This window comes from Lissotriton vulgaris, unplaced genomic scaffold (assembly GCF_964263255.1).
Source record: "Lissotriton vulgaris unplaced genomic scaffold, aLisVul1.2 SCAFFOLD_271, whole genome shotgun sequence".
Taxonomy (NCBI): Eukaryota; Metazoa; Chordata; class Amphibia; order Caudata; family Salamandridae; genus Lissotriton; species Lissotriton vulgaris.
The window spans coordinates 774,824-802,161 of NW_028242776.1; the positions used below are offsets into that span (position 1 = coordinate 774,824).

At 44.6% G+C, this 27,338-nt stretch overlaps 1 protein-coding gene across 2 annotated transcripts in view; it reads left to right on the plus strand.

Moving 5' to 3' along the window:
• LOC147668845 (serine/threonine-protein phosphatase 4 regulatory subunit 1-like) overlaps positions 1 to 27,338 on the plus strand; it is a 365,836-nt gene that overhangs the window by 314,772 nt on the left and 23,726 nt on the right. For both annotated transcript variants that reach the window (XM_086948406.1, XM_086948404.1), the window contains 3 exons: positions 16,288 to 16,473; positions 17,108 to 17,370; positions 22,793 to 22,913. In XM_086948406.1, the coding sequence (XP_086804532.1) occupies positions 16,288 to 16,473; positions 17,108 to 17,370; positions 22,793 to 22,913 (570 nt within the window). The remainder of the gene's footprint in view (positions 1 to 16,287; positions 16,474 to 17,107; positions 17,371 to 22,792; positions 22,914 to 27,338) is intronic.

Consider the following 27,338-nt stretch of genomic DNA (forward strand, 5'->3'; position numbering starts at 1 on the left):
GTGTAAGGGTACTTGGCGTTGTAATGACATGCGTTGTAATGACATGCGTTGTAGTGACATGCGTTGTAGTGACATGCGTTGTAGTGACATGCGTTGTAGTGACATGTGTTGTAGTGTCATGCGTTGTAGTGTCATGCGTTGTAATGGATGCATTGTAACGGCATGCTTTGTAATGGATGTTGCGTTGTAAAAGTTTTCTTGTAATGGTAGTGCATTGTAAAGGTTGTTTCCCCTCCTAGGTGTACCAGTGAGGTGCAGATGGGTAGGAAGGAATATAGACTAGCCTTAAAGCAAAGGAAGCATGCCTTAAATGCAGAGTCCTGGGAGGCCCTTATTGCGGCTAGTTCAGCCAGTGATTTCCCACCCTTCTGGCTCGTGAATTTGGCCTTCTTGAAAGACGAGCAGGTCCCATGATTGGAAGTAACTATCACCGAAGCAGAGTGGGTGGCACACTTCTCTAAAATTTACCTCAATCCTATTCTGCAGCTGCCGCAGCAGGTGGCCTCCCTATGAACTCTCAGGGTGGAACCATCAACTATCCGGAGGTTCTCCCTTGATGAAGTTAACAGGGCTCTCATGCACAGTAAAGGCGGTAAGGCTCCCGGCTCACATGAAATTCTGGTTTACCTGTATAAAGAGAACGTTTGATCATGGGGGCCTATTTGAACCATTGTGCTTAGAGCATGCTGTAGTCTGGTGCCTTTGAATACCTAGCTGGATTCTTTAATTCTCCCTATTTACAAAAAGGTGATCGTGATAATCCTTCATGCTACTGACCGATCCCCATACTTGACTCCCTGGTTAAGGTCATCAGCAGGATTATACTGGACAGGTTGGAGGAGTGGGATGAAAACAGAGATGCTGTCAGACACTCAATATGGTTTCCGCAGGGGCATAGTGATGATTGAGCAGTGTTTTAAATTTGAGTTTGTTATTGGGAAAGAAAGGACATCTGTTCCTGGCATTTCGGTTTGACTGCGTCATCCACTCTAAATTGCTGTCTATTTTAGAGGACCTAGGCGTAGATCCCACTATAATTGTGTTCTTACAGGACCTGTACATAGGCAGCGGAGCTAGAGTGTCTTAGGGACTAAAGAGTGAATGCAAGTTGTCGTTTACTGAGGAGAGGGGTGAGACATGGATGTCCACTTGCCCCCTTCTTGTTTACCCTATACATCAACAATCTTGGTAATGTGTTGGTTGAGGGATGCAGGCAACTCCCCCACCTCGAACAGCATCCACTTCCATCCTTCCTCTACACTGTCGATGCCATCCTTATGGCCCGTAACCTCATGGGCCTTAAGCGCTTACTGATCTCTTTTACAGGACCTGGAATTAATAACCAATTTGACTAAAACCTTTGTAATGAAGTGCGAAAAAGGCAATGTGGAATATGGAGATCTATTTGTTAATAGCACAAAACGGAGTTTTACCCCTTCATTTAACTATCTGACGGTTATGCTTTCAAAGAGTAGGTCATGGAAGGATGCAATTAATGCAAGGAAGCTAACTTATTTTTTTTTACATCAAATGCTGCATTGTGTAATTTTGCACACAAGCTTGGTAATAAATCGATTCATTAAATGTTAGCTATATACAAGTGTGTTTCCACACCATTGTATGGGGTGGATCTTTGGGGATTTTGGAATACTGTTAATTTAAAACTGTGGATAATTCTTTTTTTTTTAGAACCCTATCAGCAGTTCCCCAGAGTTGTCTGTCCCAAGTTTGCCACTCAGAATTGGGGATGCCGTTTTTAGTTGATTTCGCTCACACACGTTGCATTCTGTTGTGACTTAAAGTGTGGACCAGTGCGGACACCAAAGGTGATCATGAATTGCCTCAAATCGACTGCATCTTTGCAAATTCCTTGGCTAAAAAATGTGAAACAAATTTGCTATGATTTGAGGCACGTGGAATTTTTTGAGTGCCCGGAAACATTGTACTCTGTGTCAGAAAAAGATTTATACAAAACGTGTTTCACTGTGTGAGGAAGCTAGGCTCACATATGAATTTACTTAACCAAGTGTTCTTAAGAACAAATTGTCACTGGTCACCTTTTCCTTGCAACCGTACCCAAGGTATGCTTTTAACACCGAAAACAATTTGGTCTTCACCCGGTTTAGATACTTTTAACCTATTAGTTACCTTCCGAAATCGGAATGATTGGTTAAAAATCTTTCGAAATACGCATGTGACAACACTTCATCTCAAAGCACCTTACGTACTTTTGTTAGGACTTAAGGAAATGCTATTTTTTACAGATTTTCTGCAACCTTGATTTTAACAATGTCGTTCTACTCTCTTGTACTTGTAAACCTTAGTCTCTGTCAATTTGTTATTCTGTTGCAAGTTACTTATGTACAGTTTTACAGTCTTGAAAAAAATTGATTTTATGCAATGATTTCAAGATGGCAATTTTTACTGTTGACTATTTTCTATGTGTACTTTTATGATTTCTGATGAATTCTAATAAAGTAGATTTTTTTTTTTTAGTGCACGGTTTTGAAAATATCTTACAATAAAGAACGTTACCTGTAAAAAAATAAGATGGTTACATTATCAAAAGGTGATTTGTAGCATAACATCAATTCTAAGCAAAGTAAAAAATTCATTAAAGTTATTCAGTGACCCACAGAGTATGGAAATCATTTCTTTTTATGAAATCTACTGGGTTTTTTCCCACATCAATTTGTGAATATTTCTAGCACCACTGTCTTCCATTGAGTCTCATTCTGTCATGAATTTTGTTCAGCGCAACGAAAAGGAGCTCCTACTTTGAGGTGTAGGAAACGTGCTCTTTATATAGTGGACCAAAACGAGGTACACTCTATAATGAGTCCAACCAAACCCTGATTGTTTTTCAGAGGCACAAATGACATCCCAAATGCTCTCTTTTGTAGTAGAGAGGGCCATCAGATTGAGGGTTCAAAACCAGGGCAGCTGGGCCACTCTGCGGTGCTGATGTCCCTCAAGGGCTCCTTTGTTTTGGATTCCTGACTGGACTCTCACAGACTCTGCTTGCTGCAAGGGTTACGATACCTCGAGTATTGGTACTGTGTGGCTCCAGTTGGTCCTGGTACCTATCACTCGGTGAGGGGGGGGGCAGATCTGACCTTCAGAAGCACAGGGCCCTCTTCCTGGGAGGCTGCTGATTCGGGCTGGCCAGGGAGTGGCAGCACAGTAAACTGGACTTTGCGTTTCGGGGCCTGTGGACTGCAGGGGAGTAGCTCCTCTACTCCAAGGGGGATTGCTTGGCGATTTGAGAAAGCTGGCAGTCTCCTGGGGTTTTTTTGAAGCTGGTCAGATGCAGAACGAGTTGCTGGGATTGGGCTTTGTCAAGAATTAGTGCAGCAGGCAGGGTGTTGTGCCAAAAGTCCATATATCTTCCGTACTCACTTTTTCTTACAGCTCTTGATATCCTTCTCTGCCGTCGAATCGGAGTTCCTGGTGTACTCAATTTAGTAGCATTACATGGAGTAACAGGTAGTTGCCAATGGACTACTTGCCTTTAGGGTGCCTACACCCTCTATATGACCGCTTCCTATGGGAAGTGGGCATAACCCTGACCCAGAAAGCCTAATTCTGCCAAAACTTAGAATGGTGAAATTTTAAACATCATGTCCACTTAAGCTAGCCCACCTTAGGAGTAGTTCTATCGTTAGAGGGGGCATACCTCTTGACAGCGAATTTCCCTGCCTGTCCTGTTACCAAATTGGGCATGGGGTGGCATTTCCCCTGTCTGGGGAAGCCTTGGGTCACATATCTGAGGCAACAGAGGCCTTTGAAGCCTCCTGCCTTGATATGCTGATCACTTTGCCATCCTGCTTAAAGGAAAGGACAACACCTCTGGCAAGAGCAGGAATTGTTCCTCTCTCCAAGAGTGTGGGATCTCACCTGTAGGGGATCAGAAACCGTCTGTTGCAGCAGGGTGATCTACACCAGTCAGCAAGCACACTAGTAGTTGGTAGGTTTCAGGGGGCACCTCTAAGGTGCCCTATGGGTGGATGTATTAACAAATGCATCACTGGAATCAGTGTGGTTTATCAATACGAGATGCTTGATACCAAATTTCTCTACTTTCAGTGAGCCATCATGTAGCTGGGGAACTCATCTCTGGACCCTGGCAGCTCTGGCCTCTCTGGCTACACTAGATGCGGTAACAGGTCTTAAGCGACTCCAGTTTCCCTTCCTTGGCTTATGTTGTCCTCATTTTGTTGTACCCTATGTCCCCAGTTGAGTTCAGACTGCACAGTATTTGATCCGTTTATATGTCACCCGCTGTTGAGACTCATCAGCTATGATATGCCTTGTCTAGGGGTATTGACCCATGACTTTATATAATTGCCTTGAACTACTCGCCTGTTATTCTTTTTCTTTTGCTATTAAGCACTGCACATTATGATGTTGGCCATCACCTTTCTATTTTCTTAAGTTTCTGCTATATGAGCACTGCTCTGATCGTATCTTTTGAAAGTTGGAAACATTTTAATAAAAAGATTTAAACAAAAATGTAGCTGGGGAACTTGTAAACACCAGTGTCCAGCATATGCTCTTAAAATGGATTCCTTGTTATCTTGTAACCAATAACCAATCAGACTTGGATATCATAGGGGCATATCTGCTCATTTAGATATATCCACACATGCAGTGTAGGGCACCCTGCCTTAGGGATGTAAGGCATGCTCTAGGGGTGACTTACCTGTACTGCATGCAGTGTCGCAGGTATGGCACACAGGAGGTGTGCCATGTCTTTTCTTTTCTCTGGACCAAGGCACGCAGCCTGCTATGGCAGTTTGCATGTTTGAGCTCAGGGCTCCTTTAGGGTGGCACAATACATGCCACTGCCCTTAGGTATCTACGTTAGACTCCTACCCTAGGTACCAGGGGCACTATTCACTAGGGAATAACAAGGGGTGCTAAAGGTATTGACGATTGGGGGAACAAAATATGCAGTTTTAGGGAAACATCTGGCACCTGGGACCTGGATAGCAGGAATCCAGTGCACTTCTGTCAAAATTTACACCAGGCAAAAAGTGGAGGTGACCATGTCTACACGCATTGGCATAGCCAATAGGTCTTGCTTTTGGGACCTTATAAGTATTTAGGTATGCAGCACAATATCCTTGGTGCAACAACATCAACTGTTGCATGGCTAAACACTTATAAGGTCACAAAGGAGAACATATTGTATATGCCAATGCTTGTTTATTTTTTTGTCTTTGAGTGACTTGTGATATCTCTGGTCTGCCATGATTGTGGGCCGTCCAGTGCTTTCTTGTGGAGCAATGAGCAGAGGTGGAAGCCCTTGGGCAGTGTGGTTTGCGCCGGCCCAGTCAAGGAGGTGAGTAGTAGGGAATCAGGATGAGAGGAATCAGTCCAGACATCAATCTGGAGTCACAACCTTACCATAACTATCCCCCCCGGTAACAGCGTGATCCTAGTAGTGGCCTTGTATGGGAGAAACCCTTCTCACACCGTGCAGAGTGCTAGCTTGCCAGGATGATTGAAAGATGCAGTAATAGGCACTGTACACAGAACGCTGAAAGTTGAGCACTGTTTGTCAAGATTATGACGCCAGCTGAAAGATTCAGGTCTCAGTTGTAGATGTTAGGGTGTAAACAGTACTGCAGTGTTAAAGCTAAATAATAATTGTGTCCATATATTCCTGAAGAACCAGGTCAGTAGCCAGGCATTCAAATATGTTCAAATACTCATGCAGAGACGGGTCAGAAGGCAGTTGGAACCACTGGCTTAGAGAGCAAAGCAGGAGGAGAGGCCAGATGGTGCCAGGTAGGGATCCCAAACTCAGACTTGGTCTCATTCAATGAGTTATGGCAGCCCTCACAGTTTATAATTTGTTAGTATGGCAAGCTGACACCATTTCGATGCAGGATCAATAGATAGCGATATTAGAGAGGACAGCCATCCAGGTTGGGGTTGGAGCGTTACTGGCGGTAATGGTGATGGTAGGGGCAGCGCTAAGATACCGGTGGAGACTGAGAAGCAGGGGCTGCGAAGGGCACTCCCTGGATCACGCTGCAGACGCAGATCAGCGTGCACGTTCTTTAGGCATGGGGGAGAAGGAGATTCGGACCGGGTAGGCACAATATCATCAGTGGTCAACCTAGGGCTGTGGCGTCATTTAGAATGCCTGCTGTAGGCCTTGTGGGAGATTTGGTGTTATCCGCAAACAGTTGCATCCGATCACCCGTGAAGCAGACACCGTCACCTTAGTGGTTGCACCGGGAGGCGTGTCTGGAAACAGACCTCGCAGGGTGACCGCGATTATAGCTTTATAGCAAAAGTAAAGAAATAGATGTTTTTTTCTATTTCTTTACTTTTGCTATAATCGCGGCACCCGCGCTTTCCTTTTACCGTTAAAAGTAAAGCACGGGTGTCACGATTAGCCTGAAGCGGGCGAGGAGGGAGTGGGAGAAGGGAGGGGTAGGGGAGGGATTCAAGCGTGCGTTGAAAGAAGCCAAATGGCAGCTGTGCACATCGCGCGCTCGTGCGCGTAATAGCAAGCTGGTGGCCGGCAAAGTAGCACTTTTAAAAGCAGCTACTAAATGTCTCGCCAAACAGCGCATGCGCTGGCTCAGGCTAGACCTAATAAGGGGCACTTTAGTACACAACTCCTCCCCAAATGAAAAATAAGGAGACTAACCTTTCCCAAGAGAGTCTTCAGCGTCTAAATGGAAAAACCTGGAAAGACCATTTGCCATGGTCAGTCCCAGGTCTGTGCTCCACTCAAGTCCATACCCTGTTGAGAGCTGGACTACCTCAGCAATTTGTCTTTTCACCTTTCATCTGCATTAGCCATCTGAGAGGCCTGTGATCATTTTGGACAAGGAAGTGAGTGCGAAACAGGTATGGCCTCAACCTCTTAAGGGACCAAACCACAGCAATGGTCAAACCTCAAACACTTTTCTCTGTTTAGTAACCTCCTGCTAATGAAAGCAACAGGCTGGCTACGGTCATCATCATTGATCTGGGAAAGGATAGCTCGAATCCATGTTCAGAGGCATCTGTCTGCACTATGAACTGCTTCGAATAATCTGGAGCTTTAAAAAAAGGGTGATGAGCACATTGCTTCTTTCAGGGTATCAAGGCCTTTTGACAGCTCACAGTCCAGTTTATCATCTTTGGCAACTTCTTGGAGGTAGGTTCTGTGAGGGGTGCCACAATGGTACCATGCCCTTTCACAAACTGACCATAGTACCCAGTACAGCCATGGAATGCTCTGACTTGGGTTTGGGATTGTTGAAGCTTCCCTGTCCAGAATTATATGGATCTTGGGCTGTAAAGGTTGAACTTGGTCTCCACCTACAAGGTGTCCCAAGTATACAGCTGTGCCCTGCTCTATCAGGCATTTGCTTGCCTTGATAGTAAGGCCTGCAGCGAGCAAAGCTTTCAGGACCTACCCAAGGTGGATCAGGTGATCCTATTAAGTGGAACTATAGACAGCAATATTGTTGAGATACGCTGCACTAAAAGTTTCTAATCCAGCAATGACTCAATTCACCAGCCTCTGGAAGGTGGCAGGGGCATTCTTGAACCCAAAGGGCATAACAGTGAACTTACAGTGCCCATCTGGGGTGGGGAACTCAGATTTCTCTTTTGCTCCTTGGGTCAGACCAATCTGCCAGTACACTGATGTCGCATCAAAGGTACTGAGATATTTGGCTGCCTCCAACCTGTCCATTAGCTCATTAGCTCTAGGAATTGAGTGTGCACCTGTGTTGGTTACTGCATTGAAACCTACATAAAACCTCAGTCCTGCTTTTCCATCTGTTAGTTCCTGCATTGAAACCTACATAAAACCTCAGCTCTGTTTTTCTATCCTTCGAATGAGGCTTGGGGTCTATCACAACTGGGCTTGCTTTGGAGCTCTCAGGGTGTTCAATGATTCCCAAATCCAGCATCTTGCTGACTTCAGCGCTGATGCTCTCCTTAACTTGATCAGACTGTCTATATATTTTGTTTTTGACAGAGGTATTGTCTCCAGTGTCCACATCATGGGTACACCAGGTAATCTGACCAGTGTTTCGGGAGAAGATCTCAGCCTACTGCTCCAGGACTTGCCTGCAGTCAGCGGGCAGAGAGGGTGTGTAAGAAGCTGGCTCTGTATTTACTATACTAGTAAGGTATAGTGTGCACAGAGTCCAGTGGATCCCCAGAGGTATGGCAGAGGCTTAAGTAGATAATACCTTACTCACTTTTGTGGTAGTGTGGTTGAGCAGCCAGTCTTATCAGAGGGTAGTGTTAAGCATTTGTTGAATGCACTCAGGCAAGAAATTATGCCACACACACTCAAAGACTGAATCACGACCAATTGTTTGAATAAAAAGTTGTTACTTTATGTTCATTACTAGAACCAAGATTTACTCAGTAGCAGGTAAGTGATACTTTAAATACTATACTTTTCAAGATACAATGTGTAAAGGTTTTGTAGTAGCATACAAATTGCTGTGCAGTCAAGAAAATGGGTTGTAAGCTCTTCAGAAAACTTCTAACTACTTTTTAGTTACTTTCCAGTTACTTATCTACATCTGAAAGAGACACGTTATTGATAGATTCCTTACCTTAGAATATCCCCAGGCGTCAGACTGGATCGGGAAAGTTTTGCTTAGCAGTACCCATGCGTGTCAGTAGGTGGTGTCCTGCGGCTCCGCGTCAGTCCCTGGCATCGTGAACGCCGGGATGACGCCACGAAGAGTACTTAGGCGCCACCCATGCGTGCTGACGTTCGTTCTTTCTTTTTCCGCGCCAGCAAGCGCAGATCTTGATTGAGCACGTACCTTAGTCACTTTTCTACTACGATTTTGAGACTTTTGTCTCCCCCTTTTTTCTCCAGGTGCACGTAGGGATGCCCAGCTTTAAGTCTTGTGGGGCCTGTCTCCGTAGTATGTCGGTGGAGGACACCCACGATGTTTGCCTCTACTGCCTGGAGACCGACCACGACCGTCGAGCCATGGACCCCAAGGCCTTGCAGGAGCAGCGTAGGAAATTGCTGGAGGTCCAGCATTAGTTACGCCGCCGCTCCAGGTCTAGCGACCGTTCCCGGGACCACTCACTTGACCGAAGCCATCGCTCCTCGGGCTCCAAGTCTTCGCCTTTGAATTCCGGTAGGCGACACCATAAAAAGAAGTCAAAGAAGCGCGTTCGCTCTCCAACGTTCCCCCGTCGCTCCTCGGAGGGGGACGGGCTCCGCCACTGCAGCTCCTCTGGAGCCTGGGAGTCCCGCGGCCTACCTGCCATACCCCGGTCCGTCGGCGACTCCCGAACAGGTGCAAGAGTTTCTTACTGCCATGGACTGCCGTTTTAGGCCCTGGGCTCCAGCCGGCGTGCCTTCGGGCCCCGCGGTCCCGTGTCCAGATCCTGCTGGCCCGGCGGCTCCGCCACCGGCGCCACAGGATCCTGTGCCGCTGGCTCCAGCCTCGGCGCCACGAGGTGCAGCGCTGTCGGCTCCGGTCCCATCCTCGGCTCCACCCCCAGCGCCTCACTGGGTGCCGTTTATCCCACCTCTGCCCAGGTTCCACAACCATTTTGTTCCGGCCTGGGATCCACATTGGGAAGCGGGACCTGTCTGGCGCCTTTCGGCCCTTCTCTGGCTCCGCCGCCGCGACTGGCTCCCCCTACGCCAGAGGCAGACGACTACTGGTATGGGTCCGAGGACCCTCTTGCCTGCCAATGTGAGTCCGAGCAAGATTGGATGAACGACCTGGAAGACGCAAGCGAACTCGGTGTTTCTTCTGACCCGGGATTTGCCTCTCCTCCGCCTACTATGGAGTTGGGTGCTTCCTACTCCTACACCATGGTGCTCCGCCAAGCTGCGGAGGCTCTTAATCTCGACCTCCCTAGAGTGGCCCTCAAAACAAACCTCCTTACAGAGGTGCTTCAGATGGTGTCTACATCGTCGGAGCCACTGCTTCCTTTCAATGAGGCCCTTACCTGGTCATTCAGGCCTCGACGTCGCAGAGTGCCTTTCCCACAGCTCCGCCGGATAAGGACTCTAAAAGCCTGGAACAATTTGGTAAGAGTTTATTCTCCTCTGCCAGCTTAGGGCTGCGGTCAGTTTACACCGCCTGCTTGTTGGGCTGTTACTCCCACGCAGTGTGGGATTCCGTTGCTCAGGTCTTGCCTCAGTGTTCTGAGGAGGTCCAGGCTGTCCTTTCCCTGTGATTACTGAAGTTAAGGATGCGGCTAAATTTGCCATCATGTGTGGTTTGGACACAGCTGATTCGTTGGGCAGGGCAATTTCCACGACTGTGGTGTTGCGGCGCCACGCCTGGATGCGTTTGACTGGATTCTCGCCCGATGTCCAGAGCTCGCTCATGGACATGCCCTTTGATGGCTACCGCCTCTTTGGAGATAAGGCAGACAGTGCACTGGAGCACTTTAAGGACTCACGAGCTTCGGCCAAGTCCTTGGGTCTTTCTACGAAAAACCCTGCCACTCCTGGGTTTCGTTCCTTTCGTGGCCAGGGCAGAGGCACCCAGGCAGGCTCCTCCAGCAAGCCTGTACAGAACCAGCCTCAGCGCGGCCGCAGCGTGGCTTCTGCATGAGTGGGTCTGGGAACCAGCTTACGGGTCAGTCCACCTCTACCCCCGCTGTTTCCACCTCCAAGCCTTCCTAATCCGAGCTTAAGGGAGCATCCCACGCCGGTAGGTGGCAGTGTCCACCACCAGCTCCACCACTGGTGCGAAATTACACACAAGTTCCCTCCGGTGCCGTTTATCATGCCTCAGTGGGACTTGGACCTTGTCTTGACGTTTCTGATGTGCGCTTCCTTTGAGGCCCTTCATAACAATCCTTTACGTCTTCTCATTCTTAAGACCGCTTTCCTGGTAGCTGTCACCTCTGCCAGAAGAGTGAGTGAGCTCCAAGCTCTTTCTTCTAAACCTCCTTTCCTTTCTATTCATCTGGACAAGGTGGTTTTGAGGATCCATCCTTCTTTCTTGCCAAAGGTTGTCAGGCCCTTCCACATCGGGCAGACCATCACTTTGCCCACCTTCTTTCCGCATCCTTCCACAGAGGAAGAGAGGCTCCACTGTCTGGACCCAAAACGTGCGCTCGCATTCTATCAGCAGCGTACACAGCAGTTCCGGGTGGATGATCAGTTCTTTGTTGGCTACGTGGGTGCCAAAAAAGGTCAGGCGGTGCACAAACGGACCATCTCCCGGTGGGTCGTTCTGTGCATTAAAGCATATTACTCCTTAGCCAAGAAGGAACCTCCTGTGGGACTGCGTGTCCATTCGACCAGGGCTACTGCAGCCACTACTGCCTTGGGACGTGGCGTTCACTTGCAGGACATTTGTCAGACAGCTACGTGGGCCTCGCTGCACACGTTTACCAAGCACTACTGCCTTGACAGTCCGGTCCGGAGAGACTGCTTCTTTGGCGGTTCTGTGCTCCGTGACCTTCTGGTGCAATCTTGTTTGCAGACCTACCACCGGGGTTGGTATTGCTGGGGTATCCATTCTAAGGTAACATGTCTCTTTCAGATGCACAAGTTACCACTTGTTACTTGTTACTACTTGTGTGACGATATATCTGTAAGAGACATTATTTAGTGATAGATTCCTTACCGCCCCACCCATCCTCCCCGTTCTGCAAACTGGTTACTAGGGTTAAGGTCATCCCTTTTAGGGCCCTAGTTTTATGCACCAATGGTCAGTATCTTGCATGGCTCTGCTTTCCTGGCTCGGAAAGTTGTGTACAGAACTGACGTCAGCGCTCATGGGTGGTGCTTAAGTACTCTCCGCGACGACATCTCGGCGCACACAACGCCAGCGACGGACACGGAGCCGCAGGACGCCACCTACTGACGCGCAGGGATACTGCTAAGCAAAACTTTCCGGATTCAGTCTGACGCCTGGGGATATTCTAAGGTAAGGAATCTATTACGAACTAATATCTCTTACGGATATATCGTTTCACAAATAGTAACTTGTGCTTTTGCACAAAACAAACTAATTATACAGTTTGGGCACTGTAGTACATTAGCAAGCGGGTTAACTCTTTTGAAGACACTAAGTTACTTTTGTTGCAGTACAAAACAGGTTGAACACTTAAAACATTTTTCAGAGACAAACCACCATACAATCCTTTGGAGAACAACAAATTGTTAGGTTTTCAGGTAAGTAAACGGTTTTGGTAACTGAGTTTTGGGGGGTAGAACCAAGGTTCAGTTAATTACTTGAGGTGCACCACCAGTGGCTCTGGGGTGTGCGGTTGCAGAGTTCAAGGGTTCCGATGTTGGGCAATGGGGCACCTCGATTGGTGGCTGCTCATGGACTGGCCTTGTGGTTTATAGAGGAAAGCTCCTGGGGTTAAGGTAAGGGTAAAGGGGTTCATAGGTCTAGAGATATCGAAAGTTATGGAGGGATGACCAAAAAGAACCGTTAGTGAAGTTGCCATTTGGAGAGAACGAGGTACGCAAAGAAGTTATGGAATCTTGTATTAGATTTTAAAATGCTTTTATAAACTAAACAAATTGTGCTGTGTGTGATTTTCTTGGACAGCAGAAGGCTTTGTGCTGATGTTTTTCTCCAGTTTAGAGAACAAACATGCTTTGCACTTGCAGCTCATTAAGCAACAGAAGGGTTAGTTGTGTTAAGTTCTCTGCTCCTGCTCAGATAAGATCTAAGACATGAGCCCGCCCAGAGACTTCTCACAAATAAGGGGAATGGTACCACCATTTTAAAAACACCCTGAGGCCAGTTTACAAATACCAAGCGTTTGAAAATAAGAGCAGCTGCAATGGTGGGGCACCCGGTGATGTATCTGCCTCCTTCGGCCTCATACAATATCTAAAATAGTGAGGGGTCTCCGGCCATCCTGACTTGTGCCATACACCAGACAAACTCCCTTTTCAATGTCCATCTTCCCCTTTCTGAAGGTCAAGCCTTCTCCTGAGCCACCTCTGCAAAGTTTTGAATTAACAATTTCGCTCAGCCACGGTATGCTGCGGTGGAACTTTTATTAAATTGTGCCATAATACAATGAAGGTATTATTGCCAACTGGACCACTGTCATTAGTGATTCCCACAGGTCAGTCAAGTTTTGATTTGATTTTGTTTTAGGTAATATGTATTATCACTTTGAATTCTGGGAGTCGTAGTATTGTGTTTATTATACGAATTAATGTAAAAGGCGCATCATGCCAAGTGTGGTTGAATAAAATGGCAAGCCCGGCTTACGGTGTCTTACACGGGAGGGGTGGGGTTCGGCACCTTCTTGTGCCGACCTACTGCAGACTTTTCATATTAAATCCACCTTCTGGAACATTACAACAAATGATTAAAAAGATACAATTATTTAAATTAACGGATTCAAGTTTTCAATTAAGAAGCAAGGCCGGAGTGAGAGGCGGTTTATGGCAGGCTGCATACCATCAGTTCAGGGACACCTGAGCAGGCCTGAGTGATGCCAGGACAGGTCATGGGGGTAACCTTGCAGTCAGCAGGTACACCCTAGTTGGCGCATTAATGCACCAGATTACATACAGTCTATGCCACCAGGCTTGGCTTTCTTCCTTCAGCCCTTTGCAGTGTGACAGCTCAGCCTGCTTGATCTCATAGATTCAAACACTACAAATAGCAGAATGCACTGCATTGTTAAATATAAACCCGGGGCTGGAGTATTGCGCCCTTCAAGACATGAAGTCACCCAGGTACAGTACAGAGGATGCTCATGCAGTCATATGGCATCTTAATAAAGGCAGACAGTACCTGAACATTAGGAGGGATTCCAGTGGGATGGGCGGGCAAATTCTAGCAGGCAGCAAGGATTTCCTGTTAGGCATACCAGAGCAGGCAGCAGAGATAATGGAGCAAGCACCAGGAATTATAGTCCAACACAACGTATACGAGCATGTAAGGAGAGTAACAGAGGAGGCAAATTAATAGCAGGGCACACAGAGGGGTTAGCACTGCAGGGAGCTATGACAGGAGGACAGAGTACCAGGGAGGGCAATAGAGATGCCAAACCTTTCAGGAGAAACACCCCAGCAGGCACAAAGGGTTGCAGGACACGAATAACCAAACAAGCATACCCTTTCAGGCAGACTACTGTATACCAGAGCAGTCAGCAACATTTCCAGAATAGGCCTTAAATATACATGAAAAGTCGGTGATGTTTAAAAGAGCAGGTAACCGAAGAATTTCGAGCGGGTAGAAGAGATAGCGGTGAAGGCCGTAAGGCACCAGTTTAGGCAGCCAATCAGAACAGAGTAGGCAGGAGTAGAATCCCGAGCAGGCATGGGTCATGCACTACCAGCTAGCAAAGATAATACTTTAGCAGGCAGCAAGTAAACCTGAGCACGCACATCGAAACATTGAAGGGATACCTATGCGGACAGTACGAGATACCTAAGTAGGCTGCGGACATACCATGTCCACTCAGATAATAGGAGATACCCAAGTTGGTGACACAGCAACACCCAAGTAGGCACAGTGGATATCAGAGCAAGCAAGAGTAAAGGCCAGAGAAAAGAGCATAGACATCAGGGGAAAAAGCTTGAACAGCCAATACCGTGGTGGTCGATAAGGCAGCTGGGGATACTCGATGAGGCAATTATAGAGGCACAGCTGCTAACAGTACAGCAGGTGCAATGGCACCAGAGCCCATTGGTGTAAATGTTGCTCTGGGCCCCAATTATGACGGTCTTTCAGCAGCAAGCTGTACGTGAGGGAATTTCTCTTGCCTGCATGAGGAACCATGGTACATTTGCTATGCCACTGGGTACTCTGGTCCCTTACAATACCCAGCAGCTGAGGGAGAGTCCAGCATGTTTATAGACAATACCATATCAATTTAAGAGGGCAACAGAGCATGCAAAGGCGAGCAGACCGAGAGAGGGGAAAAAGAGGAAACTAAGAGGGATATATAGAAGGCAGAACAAAATCTAAAGAGCCGGTGGAGGGCCTGGTAGGCATGAGGCAAAGGAGGAGTTACCAACTAGGAACAAGTGCCTGCATCACACATGAGTCTGAGGGGACTGCAAGACGAGCCAAAAGAAAGCAATGAAAAGGCATGATCATTCCAGACTCATTTGTGTGGTTACGGTTACCCTATGTGATGTGGGAACTATCATGAAGCACGAAACATAGATTAAAATCATGCTTGCAGCACGTTTGCTTGTTGATTTTCCATGGATCACAGGACTAAAAAAACAGACAGTAAAGAACAAGTGATTGTAAATATAGCTCATTGTTGTTTCCGTGAAGCAGCCAGCGGAAGTAGCTGGGAAAGTGAGGTTTTGGCAGGACGAGGCCGATGCCTAAGTGGGAGGAGCGGCCATGTCGTGCTCGTTGGATTGGCAATCCAAATGAACAATGAGTGAAATTGCCTGGGAGAGAGCGAAGCACACAAAGGAGGGACAATTACAACCAATGCACAAATAGAAAGGTAGCATTTCCAATCGGCACATCAAAGAACCAATGGCAATTGATGGACGTGGTTAAAGTCCATATTGTAGATAGCGCATGTCTTGCAGACTGCGCTTGTGTGCTGCCTAGGCTCGACCTAAGAATGGCTTCCCTGTTCGCTTGTAATATCCACGAATCGACGTTGATATCATGGACCCATAACTGTTCGTGCAGATATGTCCACACATGTAGTATAGTGCACTCTGCCTTAGGGCTGTAAGAAGAACTGCGGTAGGGGGTGGCTTACATGTACTGCTTGCAGCGCCTGTAGGCATGGCACACAGGAGATATGCCACTTCCTGTCTTTAATTTCTCTGCACCAAGGCACGCAGCCTGCAGTGGCAGTTTGCATTTTGGTCTGAGGGGGTCCCATAGGGTGGCACAATGCAATCTGCAGCCGCTATGGACCCTGTTTAGCCTCCTTGCCTGAGGTACCAGGGGTACCATTTAGTAGGGACTTACAAGGGGTGATACATTTATTGCCATTTGGGAAAACAATTGTACTGTCTTAGGGAAAAGATCTGGCATTGGGGGCCTGCATAGCAGGAACCTAGTGCACTTCTGTCAAAATTGCATCAGATACCAGGCAAAAAGTGGGGGTGGCCATGTCAAAAAAGGGGCCCTTACCTACGTGAGGGAAAGTCCAAAGAAGCGGGTGGTCTACACAGCTCGAGACGTTAGGTGGTTTTAACATTTTCTACGAATATGTTTCTCTAAGTCTTGCCTCTGAGCTGGAGGTGAAGATTCTTTACAAACAAATGATGACACTGTTGTGAAAACGCTGCATAGGTTGGTGTTAACTGGTGTTGCTGCTCTTGTTTGCACTCAGATTTGCCAATTTTGTTTCTTCTAGGATGTCATACCTCAGCCTCTTCTGGACCAATATTTGTCTATGACTGACCCAGCTCGTGCCCAGACAGTAGACACTGAAATAGCAAAGCACTGTGCATACAGTCTGCCTGGAGTGGCGTTAACACTAGGAAGACAGAACTGGCATTGTTTGAAGGATACCTATGAAACGCTGGCATCTGATGTACAGGTTTGGCCTTGATTTTCACTGATTAGAGTGGTATAAACACATTTCAGCTGATTCTGATAATAAGTACTAAAGCCTACCATAAATGTGTTAAATCTGCTATATTATAGTTAAGGCCTTTTCCAACTGCAATTACTTAACTGTGAAATACATGCCTGTAAGAGACATTTAAAGTAGTGTTGACAAAGACCGGTATAGTTCAGTAATATAATTATAACTGACGGGAAAAACTTTCTTTAGAGGACAAGTAGACATTGTGCCATGATTGATGAGCTAAGCTTTAATCAACAGTTCATGAAAAAAATCTTGCCCAGATATACAAAGTGAAAGCTGCAAACCTGATTTTCTCCTCCTGTTTCTCAAAGCATGTTCATGTGGTTGTTAGAAATACTTTCTTTACCATAACCACATTGCTTGGTTAGTATACAATGAGTTAAGTAGCACAGGAAATGTTTGAGATGTGTTCACTGGGCATATTAGATGCTTCAGTTTTATGTACCACATTCCTAAATTTCGGTCTAAATATCCTTGTGTAAATATTATGAGAAAATATTGCATTTCAGAAAATTTAGTGAGTTTTATTGCATGTCCAGTACCGCTCTCTTACTTTGAATTTGTATTTTTTCATTGCCAACAGTGGAAGGTCCGACGGACACTCGCTTTCTCCATTCATGAACTGGCTGTCATTCTTGGAGACCAACTCACTGCTGCAGATCTTGTGCCGATCTTCAATGGATTCTTGAAGGATCTAGATGAAGTTCGAATAGGCGTTCTCAAACATCTCTATGACTTTCTTAAATTGCTTCATGCAGACAAAAGAAGGGAGTATCTGTACCAACTGCAGGAGTTTATGGTGACAGACAACAGCAGGAACTGGAGGTTCCGGTATGAATTGGCAGAGTAAGTACTCCCATTATCGTTTTTCCTTAGGCACTAGTTGGAAATATTTAGTGTACTTGGTTGACCCATGATTTCCTTTATGAAAGTACTATTCTTTTAATGCTTTTTAACATTGAAGTTCATAGAAGGTTGCATGTTTAACATTTTGTGAACCTATTGTCGTGGTTAACTTAATTCCTTCAAGTAAACACCTTATCACAGAGAATTGTCCTTGTGTTATATTAAACTTTTTAATGCCACTACCTGATTGGAGTGACTTTCTTAGCCACCTTAAAGGAAAGGAACGCAGGTCCTAATGAGTTTTTGCTATCATATGTTTTCTGCTGTGTTTACAATTTGAAATGGATATTTTAGTTACAAACAGAACCTACATCCTGCCCCTTTGTTATGCCCACTCTATTCTATTCTCTGTTGTCACTTGCATAAACCACACCGCTCCAGTGTCTTATAGCTTGTACATAAACCAAACTAGAATTAGTATGGGATTTTGTTATAGTTCGTAATGCCCGTTTGGAAAACAAAATACGATTTTCAATCATGCTGTTAGGTTGTAAAGGGGATTGTGGCCTAATCCGTATGATCTACTTTTATATGTATCAGAAAAGCCTTGGGGACTGGTTGTGTCATGAAAATTCCATACAGTTCAGAGTTCAACCATAAAGTTCTTTCATGATTGGATCTAAATCCCTCAAAGGAGAAAGGTGATTAAAAATGCAAAGCAGGCTGTTATTGAGCATCATTTCCATCAAAGCAAGACCGTTCAAGATAAGATGCCCTTAGAATGCACTATAAACCATTTAATTAACTGCCAGGCCGATAAGGTTTATATACCACATATGTTTCACATTTACTTACTTTGCCTACTACCCCTACTGGGGTATAGGCCATCAACCAGGACTATTTAACCATTTCTGTCCTGGGCTTTTCTTTCACTCTGACTTGAAGCCTCTGCGCGAGGTGGTTTTGGCTATCCTCTTTTCCTTTTTCCTTGAGGGTTCCGGGTTAGAGCTTGCCAGGTGGTGTTTGAAGTGGGCTTGCGAGGGTGTGACCTACCCAGCCACAGCATCTTTTCATGATTTCTTCATGAGCAGGGAGTTGGAAAGCTTGCTTCCGTAGGCCGTTATTGCTGATGGTGTTTGACGAGCAGATTTGGAAGATTTTCTTCAGACTGATGTTGATGAAGGTCTGAACTTAGTTGCTGGTGGATACTGTTGTCTTCCAAGTTTCTGCTCCGTACAGAAGGACCAATTTTACATTGGTGTTTAGAAGCCTGGCTTGGTTTGCAACATTATGTCCTTAGAGCTCCAGATCGTCGTTAGCCGAATGAAGGCAGCCATTGCTTAGCCAATTCTTGCTATGACGTCCGCGTCTGTGCTGCCCTGCTTGTCCATGACATTGCCCATGGAGGTGAGGGTCTCCGCCTCTTCCAGTGCATCATTTGTAAGAGTGACCACAGTTGTGCTGGCTTTGTTAATCTTCAAGATCTTGGTTTTTCCCCAGTGCATGTAATGCTGATGTGGCTGCCACATTCTCATTCTTCTTTTGCATCTGCAAATGGGTATGAGAGAGTAGGGGCAGGCCATCAGTTGGATGTCCTCATGATCCAGTATATGGCCATTAGGAAGAGAAAAGGCAGAAGCAAACAACCCTTGCGGACTCTAGTACTTACTTTGAAAAATTCAGTGAGTTGTCCTCCATGGTCTATCTTGCAGGTCTTTCCCTCATAAGAATTCTTTATCATTCTAAATAGTTGATCTGGCACACCATAGGGGAGGTGGAGGTTCTAAAGGGTCTCTCTGTCCACACTGTTGAATTCCTTCTCATAGTGAATTAAATTGACGCAGAGTGTGGGAGGGCGGGGCGATGTTCCATTTCTTTGCTTGCTCAATGATGATGCTCAGTTTTGCAATCTGGCCTGTGCAGGATCTATCTTTGCAGAAGCCAGCTTTCTGGTCTTGCAACTGAACTTGTTCCTTCTGTTCAGGTGACTTTTGAAAACACTTTGCCTGGGGTTTATAGAAGAGTTAGACCTCTGGAATTTGCGCAGTTACCCAGGCTACCTTTCTTCTGGATCTTGATGAGATATCCCTCCCTTCAGTCTGATGGTACCTTTTCCTCTTCCCAGATCCTTCCGCACACGAGGGAGAGCATATCTACTGATGTTTCAATATCTGTCTTCAGTGCATCTTTAACAGGTCTTACTGACTTGCTGTATGTGCTGGAGAGTTTCCTTGTTGTGTGGTAGAGTTCTTTCAAGTTTCCATAACGTGCTGCTTCCTGGCTTTCTGTGGCAAGACCATCAATGAACCTTAGCGTGTCTGCTCTTAAGGTTCTCTTTGCTTCCTTGATGTTTCTACTGAGTGTCGTCGTCCTCTAGTTCTTGCATGACTTGGAAATTGTTACTGGAGGTGACAGAGTATTCACTCCGTCTCTGTGAGTTTTTGAGGAGAGTGGTGTTTTATAGCTGGCATTGGTTTGTCAGTATAATCCATGCTTTCTTCAAATTTAGCTCTAGCCTTGCCACGACAAGGTGATGGTCTGACGGCACGTCCACTCCTTTTATCACTCATGTTTGGCAGGGACCTCGAACTTCTTGCCAATGCAGGCATGGTCGATCTGACTCTGTTGAATGGTCTGGTGACACCCACATGTTTTTTGTATTCTGTTGTCTGAGCATACACTGCCGCCTATCACCATACTCCTCCTGGCAAAGAGATTATTCAAGTCTTTCACCATTCTCGCTCATATCGCCAAGGGCACTACTTTTTTATTGATATTACAGTGGGAGTCCCACCATGATGACGGGTAAAATTCCAGCATGTAAATCTATGGAAGATATTAATACTGGAGAACCACAGTGTACAGTTAAGTAACTTATTATATGTGAAGATAGATATAATATAATTGTTTATATTCACTTTAACAGTAGCAATGGTTGTTTGGAAATCAGCCTTAAACAGTCTTTCGGTTGATTGCTTCTAATCCAATTGTCCAGTAGTCTTGAGCTAATATGGTGAATCTCTTTTTTGTCAACTGAATGTGATGGAACAAAATTTGTGGCCACGTCTCCTGGCATGCCAGTTTGGGGCTACGTTATTCCCAACCCGTACAAGGATTTTTGTGGTTTGCAGAATCAGAAAGTAGGAGTTAGGTGTTTGTGTCATTTCACTTGGATTCCAACTAATCAAAAGTAAGTACTAGTCTGCATAGCGTCTAAAAGGAAATCTGGAGGAGACAATTGTGTGAGTGTCCAAATATTTCTCATCACTGTGTGAATATTTCTCCTCACTGTGTGTCCAGTATGCATATGCTGAGAACACCATGGGAACACATATGTGGGTTTTCTATATTGAAGCCACTAGGTTCCTTTTCTATTAAAGCTAAAACTGCCATTTTCTATTTGTTCTCCTAGCCAGACAGTCCATGAAAGGGAAGACTGTCTTTTATAAAGTGTGCAGCATTTAAAAACAATGTATGGTTTTGAAATGTCGGGAATCCAAGTAGCAGGCAATGGTGTGAAAGGTCCACAGATATAATATGACTTAATTAAAAGAAATGTAAATAAATAATATGTTGCAAAACTAAAAGGTTGAATCAGTGGTTAAAAACTGCTGGGAAAAATCCAACATTCCTTGGGAAAGAAATGGGCCTCTCTGGGAACTGTCTCCTTCAGTTCTTGAAACAGGTCCACATGTACAATCTAAAACCTTTAAACATGGCACCTAGTAGCGCTCCAGGGGAAGAGTAGGATTCAAATCTTTACAGGAGCACACATACATCCTTCACACTTCCTTTTCCAAGCTGTTGTGGGTTCTAGTGGGCTGTAAATAGGTTCTGAAAAGGACAAGCCTTCCTTAAACCACTCTTCACTGTCCATAAATTACCCCCTCCTACACTGTCCCAGAAATATGATGCATTTCTTTGTCTGAGCAATTGCCTTACAGCAGAAGATACATCTTTGCAAGTCTTTAGAAAAATGTCAGTCTTTTAGAGATACTTTAATTCTATTTGTTTTTGTTTGTTTGTTTCAGCCTTAAACATTAAACATTCACAACTTAGATTTTATGTACGTAAACAGGCTTTATAAATTAATTTCCTTGCTTTAGATGACAAAACCAGCTGCAGTAAGGCTGTCTGCATTGAGTTTGACACAAACGCCATGAGACATTTTGATTGTGGGGGAAATTACTCCACAGACATAAAAATGTGTTAGTGGACTTGGTGGTCGGTACTATTACAGCTAGCTTAAAATTTGTCGGCCACCTGTTTGTGAAACCCCGTAACCCCCCGCCCATTTTGACCAGGTGTTGACACTATCAGGTCTGCCTCATTTTATTAGGGGCTGTGCTGAAATTCAGATGGGTGCACCATTTTAAAAGCATGTCTAACCGGTGTCTTTTAAATAGGTGTCCTGTGTCAGCCCATAGCAGAGATCAAATTTTCAAGAGGGCCAAAAAGACAAACGCCTAGAAGAACATCATAGCAAGATGGATTAAAAAAAATGTATATCATTTACTTGTTGATTTCTGTCCCCAGATGACAGATGGCCAAAGTAGCGTTTTATGCAATTTCTTTCTAACACTGCCTGATGCACTGCACCCATTAACCCCTTCGACACTCATGACGAGCTCAGCTCGTCATGAGTTACGCCTGTCGTACGCTCATGACGAGCTGAGCTAGTCATGTAACGCGGGTTTTTTAAACCTCCGCGCACAGCGGGAAAACGGCCCGCGCGCATGAGGTTAAGACTTTGGGGCAGTCCACACATTAGTTGGCAAATGCTATTTGGTTGGCTTGCCATTGTATTCTCACTGTTGGTGAATTTAAGGGAATCAGGTGCATGGCTCTCTTCCCATTCTTCACTAATGTGTGGGACCGTAACAAGCTTTGACACATTTCCTAAAGTATAATGAAAAAATAAAATGAATGCACTACATCTTTTGGGCCAGTCAATAAAATCTAAGGAGGTTCGCCACTCACCATTACATTATTTGGGTGTGCAGAGTTGCAAGATATATAGAGGGGTCCTCATGTTCCTTTGGTTCTAGGTTTGATATCAGTTGTCCATCGGTAACTAAAATCATGGTTATACCAAACTTTACTGATAAACGTCATTATTATATCAATGTCTGTTGTGGCCAGACGTCAACACAAACCTAATATTAAAGATAGCATTTCCATTGTTAGTGTTCCATTATTCAGCTTTGTTTTGTTTAACACAATAAAGTGACCAATTGTAAAAAAATAAACTACTTCACATTTTACTACTTTAGCATGCAAAAAGATATTGATTGGGTTGTACTAATAAAAAGCTCAAGTCAGCAGGTAAATGCATTTGTATGACCTTGTGAGAAAATGTATAAAAACATTTGGTTTAGGGATGCAAAGACATGGAATCCTGACTTTCACTTGTTTCTTTCAGGCAGCTGATCCTCATCTTGGAGCTTTATAACCCCAATGATGTGTATGACTACTTGCGCCACATCGCGTTAACACTTTGTTCAGATAAAGTGTCTGAAGTCCGGTGGATTTCTTTCAAACTGGTAGGAAATCAAACTTACAACTATTGATATTTGTCTTTTGGAACAAATTTAACTTCTGTCTTCTCATTAAGGATATTGAGGACATAAAAAAGTTTTTAGCATAAGAATTCACAACTTGTTTTTAAAGTCTTGAATTATCGTTAATTATGTACCAGAACTGAGTCTATTTGAAAGAGCAGCACTGATTAACTGATCAAAGAAGAACACCTATTTTGCCTCGATTCTAAGAAGGATTCTTCTATGGATGAAGTTTCTTTTTGTAACCTGTTAAGAGTGCCACCGAATCCCTACGCCAAGTTATTGCCAATTCTCAGCGAGCAATAGCAAGGCCAATATGTCTGGCTTTAATGTGCCAATACATGTACCCCGGGGAATCGGGCACCCATCCATACGTTCGGGGTGACCGAGAGGTCTCCCCTTTCCATACGCCAAGTTTTTGCCAATTCTCAGCGAGCAATAGCAAGGCCAATATGTCTTGCTTTAATGTGCCAATACATGTAAACAAAGGCATGCACAAATGTTTTTCCCATTAAAGCCTGCTCTACTGGCCGTTGCTGGAAACTAGTGGCAAAAAGGATTGCTTTCACTATATAGTGCATACAGGAAACAAGGAATTGAATGTGACAAAACAGTTTGATTATTGAGTACTGTTCAGATGTAAAATGGTCCCTCCTGTATTGAAATGTAACCACGTCTTTGATAGGGCAAAATGATGTACCAAATAGTGAGTACCATGAGGGGAGGGTGTAACACATCTCAAGAGTGTAGCCATGGGCCCACTCTGTGTATTTCAAACAATAGTTAATAATTGATCGTGCAGACCTCTGCGCCATCAATCCAGACCTAAAGAAAGTATCCATGGGACAACCTTTACAATTTGAGTTGTAGCAGACAACACACACATTAAAATGTGTAATACTGCCTCCATCTCAAGTAGTCATGTTTGCGCTCAAACAATCAAATCCCCACAACATTGCCATGTATTGCTTTTCTCAAATAATAGTTGGGGAAAGACAACAATTGTGACTGACCTTCAATCGCCAGTGTTGCATTATGGAAAATGTAACAAACGACTGAATGTTTCACTGGCTGTCAACAACTACTTCTTCTCTTTTCTTTAATCTGATCTCAATGGCTTGGTACATGGTTTAAGCAAATGGGGATCAGGCCTGCCCTGAAAAACATTTTAATACCAGACCTGTGTGGCACCAAACAAGAACATTCAAACATCTTGAATAGGGGTTGGAAGGTATTTTGTCCCCAATTTATATTCTGCAAAGGAGACCAAAATATTTATTAAACGGTATAATTTTTCCAAAGTCTTAACAAATACATATTTTTTACATACAATTCTCTGGAAATTCACAGAGGTTACCAATACTTCAGTCCTGGCACAATTCCTTCTCTTCATAAATTGTTTATGTAGCTATAACAATTTGTGTACCGTTCCTTCAGGAGTGCTTACAGGAATGAATGGGCTGAGGACATTCCTGCCCCGAAAATAGGTATTTCCCCGACTACCCTTTAAAGGGTTTCAGGGTACTTGGAAAATGCAGTTGCAAAATTTCTGTATGTTCAACTGTGCACATTTGAGATTTTCTACGGTAAACATGGCTGTGTACAATGGGTTGAATATCTCAATACTTTAATTTTCTGACCTTGGAGCACATGAGCCGCCCTTTTCCCCAGTAAGTGATGTCAAGTTTGGTAAGACATTTCCAGGAAGCGCCTCGGTATCCTCCTTTTGCCCCTTAAAGCTAGTGCAGTACACTGTGCTACCACCTGTCGGGAAATAAATTATTTTATTTTCTCCCGACTGTACAGCGACCTATATTTTTTGTCTTTTTATTGTGTTCATACAAATTATTTAAATTTGACAGAGTAGCCTTTGTTAGTTGATTATATGAAACAAAGCAGGTTTCCCTTGAGAGTTATTGAAAGTATTTCTACTGTAATACTCAAAGGTGATTTCAAGTAATCCTGTATGTGTTTTCACACATTAACCCTCCAGATGCACAGAATTGGAAATCATTCAAGCTTAGAAAACATCTTTTAAAACAACACAAATGGGTGTTGAATGGCAATGTGTAACGAGACCTTTTTTTAAAATGGGACACTCTACAATGAACCTGTTCACCGCAAGAGAAAGTGCAAAAACCTCATGCCTTCGAATCCAGGTTCCCAGTATACAAGAAAAATGCCTTTTTAAAAAATAGATGAGGACATGCATCTCCACCTTTATTCCGATTCCTGCTGCTTCCTAAGTCATTGTCAAGACAGTGCAGTTCGAAATAACAATTAATACTCATTGTTCCCTGTCACTTCAGCAAAAGATAAAGCACAAGCCAGATTTTCTCTTCGGGATGTCAACAAAAAAATGTAGTCGCATCCTGCACTTCGTGAACTTTGCCACCAGGCGTCTGACAATTTACAATATGGCTGTCTGAGTCCCCGAATGACTGACAATGAACATCCTGGAAGAAGCAAACCGAGCATCCACTTGCTTATCTTATGCTTTCAAATGGAAGAGATTCTGCACATATCTCAATTTCAAACACTGTGGAGAATAAGGGATTTTAGTGCTCAAAACACAATACACAAATATTTAAACAAAAAAGCAAACTTATGCGGTTCTTTAAAGAGTAGGGATGTCATCCCTGCATCCCTTAAATCAGTGGTTCCCAAACTTTTTCAAATTACCTATTGGCTGTTGTTCGCGGCTCCCCATTTTGTTACTCTTTTTTTGCAGGTGGGGGGATGTAAGCCTGGCCTTGGGAGGACTTCCATTTTTCTCCCTGAAAATAAATGGGATGAAGGTATTCTATCATATTTCTTCCCTCTTGCCTGCAGCCCCCACAGGGGCAGCATTGTGCACATTTATAGATGCAGATGGTAGAGGCCCTTCGCTCCAGCCTTTGCTGGCCACTGTGCGCCAGTGGTTCTCCTACAGCATCTCATAGATGGTGTATTTACTTTTGGCCTCCTCTCTGTATGTCTGCAGTGTGCACATCGCGCACACATGGAGTAGTGGTCGTCCTGGATGTGCTCTCACTTCTCCACTGAAGCTCACTCAGTATGCAATTTTACATCCCGGTGTGAAGGGATTCACCTTGTACCTGCTGCCCCGTCCCCCCTCAAGCCCCATCACTTTGTCCATGAAAGGAGTTGGTCATCTTGGAATTTGTGACCCGTGTAACCTCTATCCCTCTCAAGTGCCAGTAGCACTTACTCAGTGCCGCAGCAGAAGCGGGATTACCTTGAGCCCGCTGTCACTCTCCCCTCTACTATTATTCCATCACAATTTTCTTTTAACAGCTTTTATGATTTTAGCTTGTTTTATGTTGATTAAGTGATCATGTTTTAATTTAACTGACCCATCTTTACTGTCTCACTATCAGTTCAAATTTCATCTATATATATATTAAATGGATAAAGCAACGCACCTGTTATGCACTCAAAACTCAAAAATCCATACAATCAGAGACATACACAATGAAACCCCAATCATCCATGTCCGCCTGCGTTACATAACATGTAGTACAAAAAATGTCAGACCTATTTTCTTCTTAGAATATGTTAGTTATTAATTGCAGATCCACAGCATGGTCTTGAGTCTGAGTAGGGCAATGCAATAGTGTTCAATTAAAAAAAAAAAAGCATAAAGGGAACAGCATTTGAAGATACGTCAACTGTCAGTAACTGGGAGCAAGTTCAGTGCACAGTGTTGCTCTAGGACAATCTGAAAGACCCCAATTGCGCATGCACTTGTTTAACATTAAAATTCTACACCTAATAGCCACTGGGGAAAGAATTAATTTTAAATTCGAGAATCAAACATTTTGATGGCTACAAGGAGTCAGTTTCAAGGTGTGGCTACCAATAATGGACAGCTTACAAACAGTTTATATGCTGAGTTGAAGCAGTCCACTGATGCCAGAAACTCAAAGTTCGAGGCATATGAGCTGTAGATCATGTGCTTTAGCTTAGATCGCCGTCTAGTGTTGGGTCTGGATGTTTGCACTTTGTTTTTCTTCGAAGAAGTCTTTCCAGTCACGAGTTAGGTGACTGTGCGCATGGGCATGGACTTTATCCTTCGATTTTGTTTTCCGCCATCGAGTTTGGATGTGTATTGCTGCACTCCGGTTCGGTATCATTTTCGAACTCTTCGACATGCAATCCTCTACACATTGTCATCGATTGCGGTTCCCCATTCGACGCGCCTCATTTCAACTGAGACAACCTTTGATCGAGAAACTCTAGGCGGGCCGTTGGGCCTACACGTGCCGACCGCGCTAGCAGTCAATGGAACGGACTCCATTTAAACTATGTCCAGGGTGTTGTGCTAAGTTTCCATGCACCAATTTGCACAAGGTCAGTAACCTCTGCTTATCCCCGGAACACAATGAAAAGTACTGTGACAGGTGT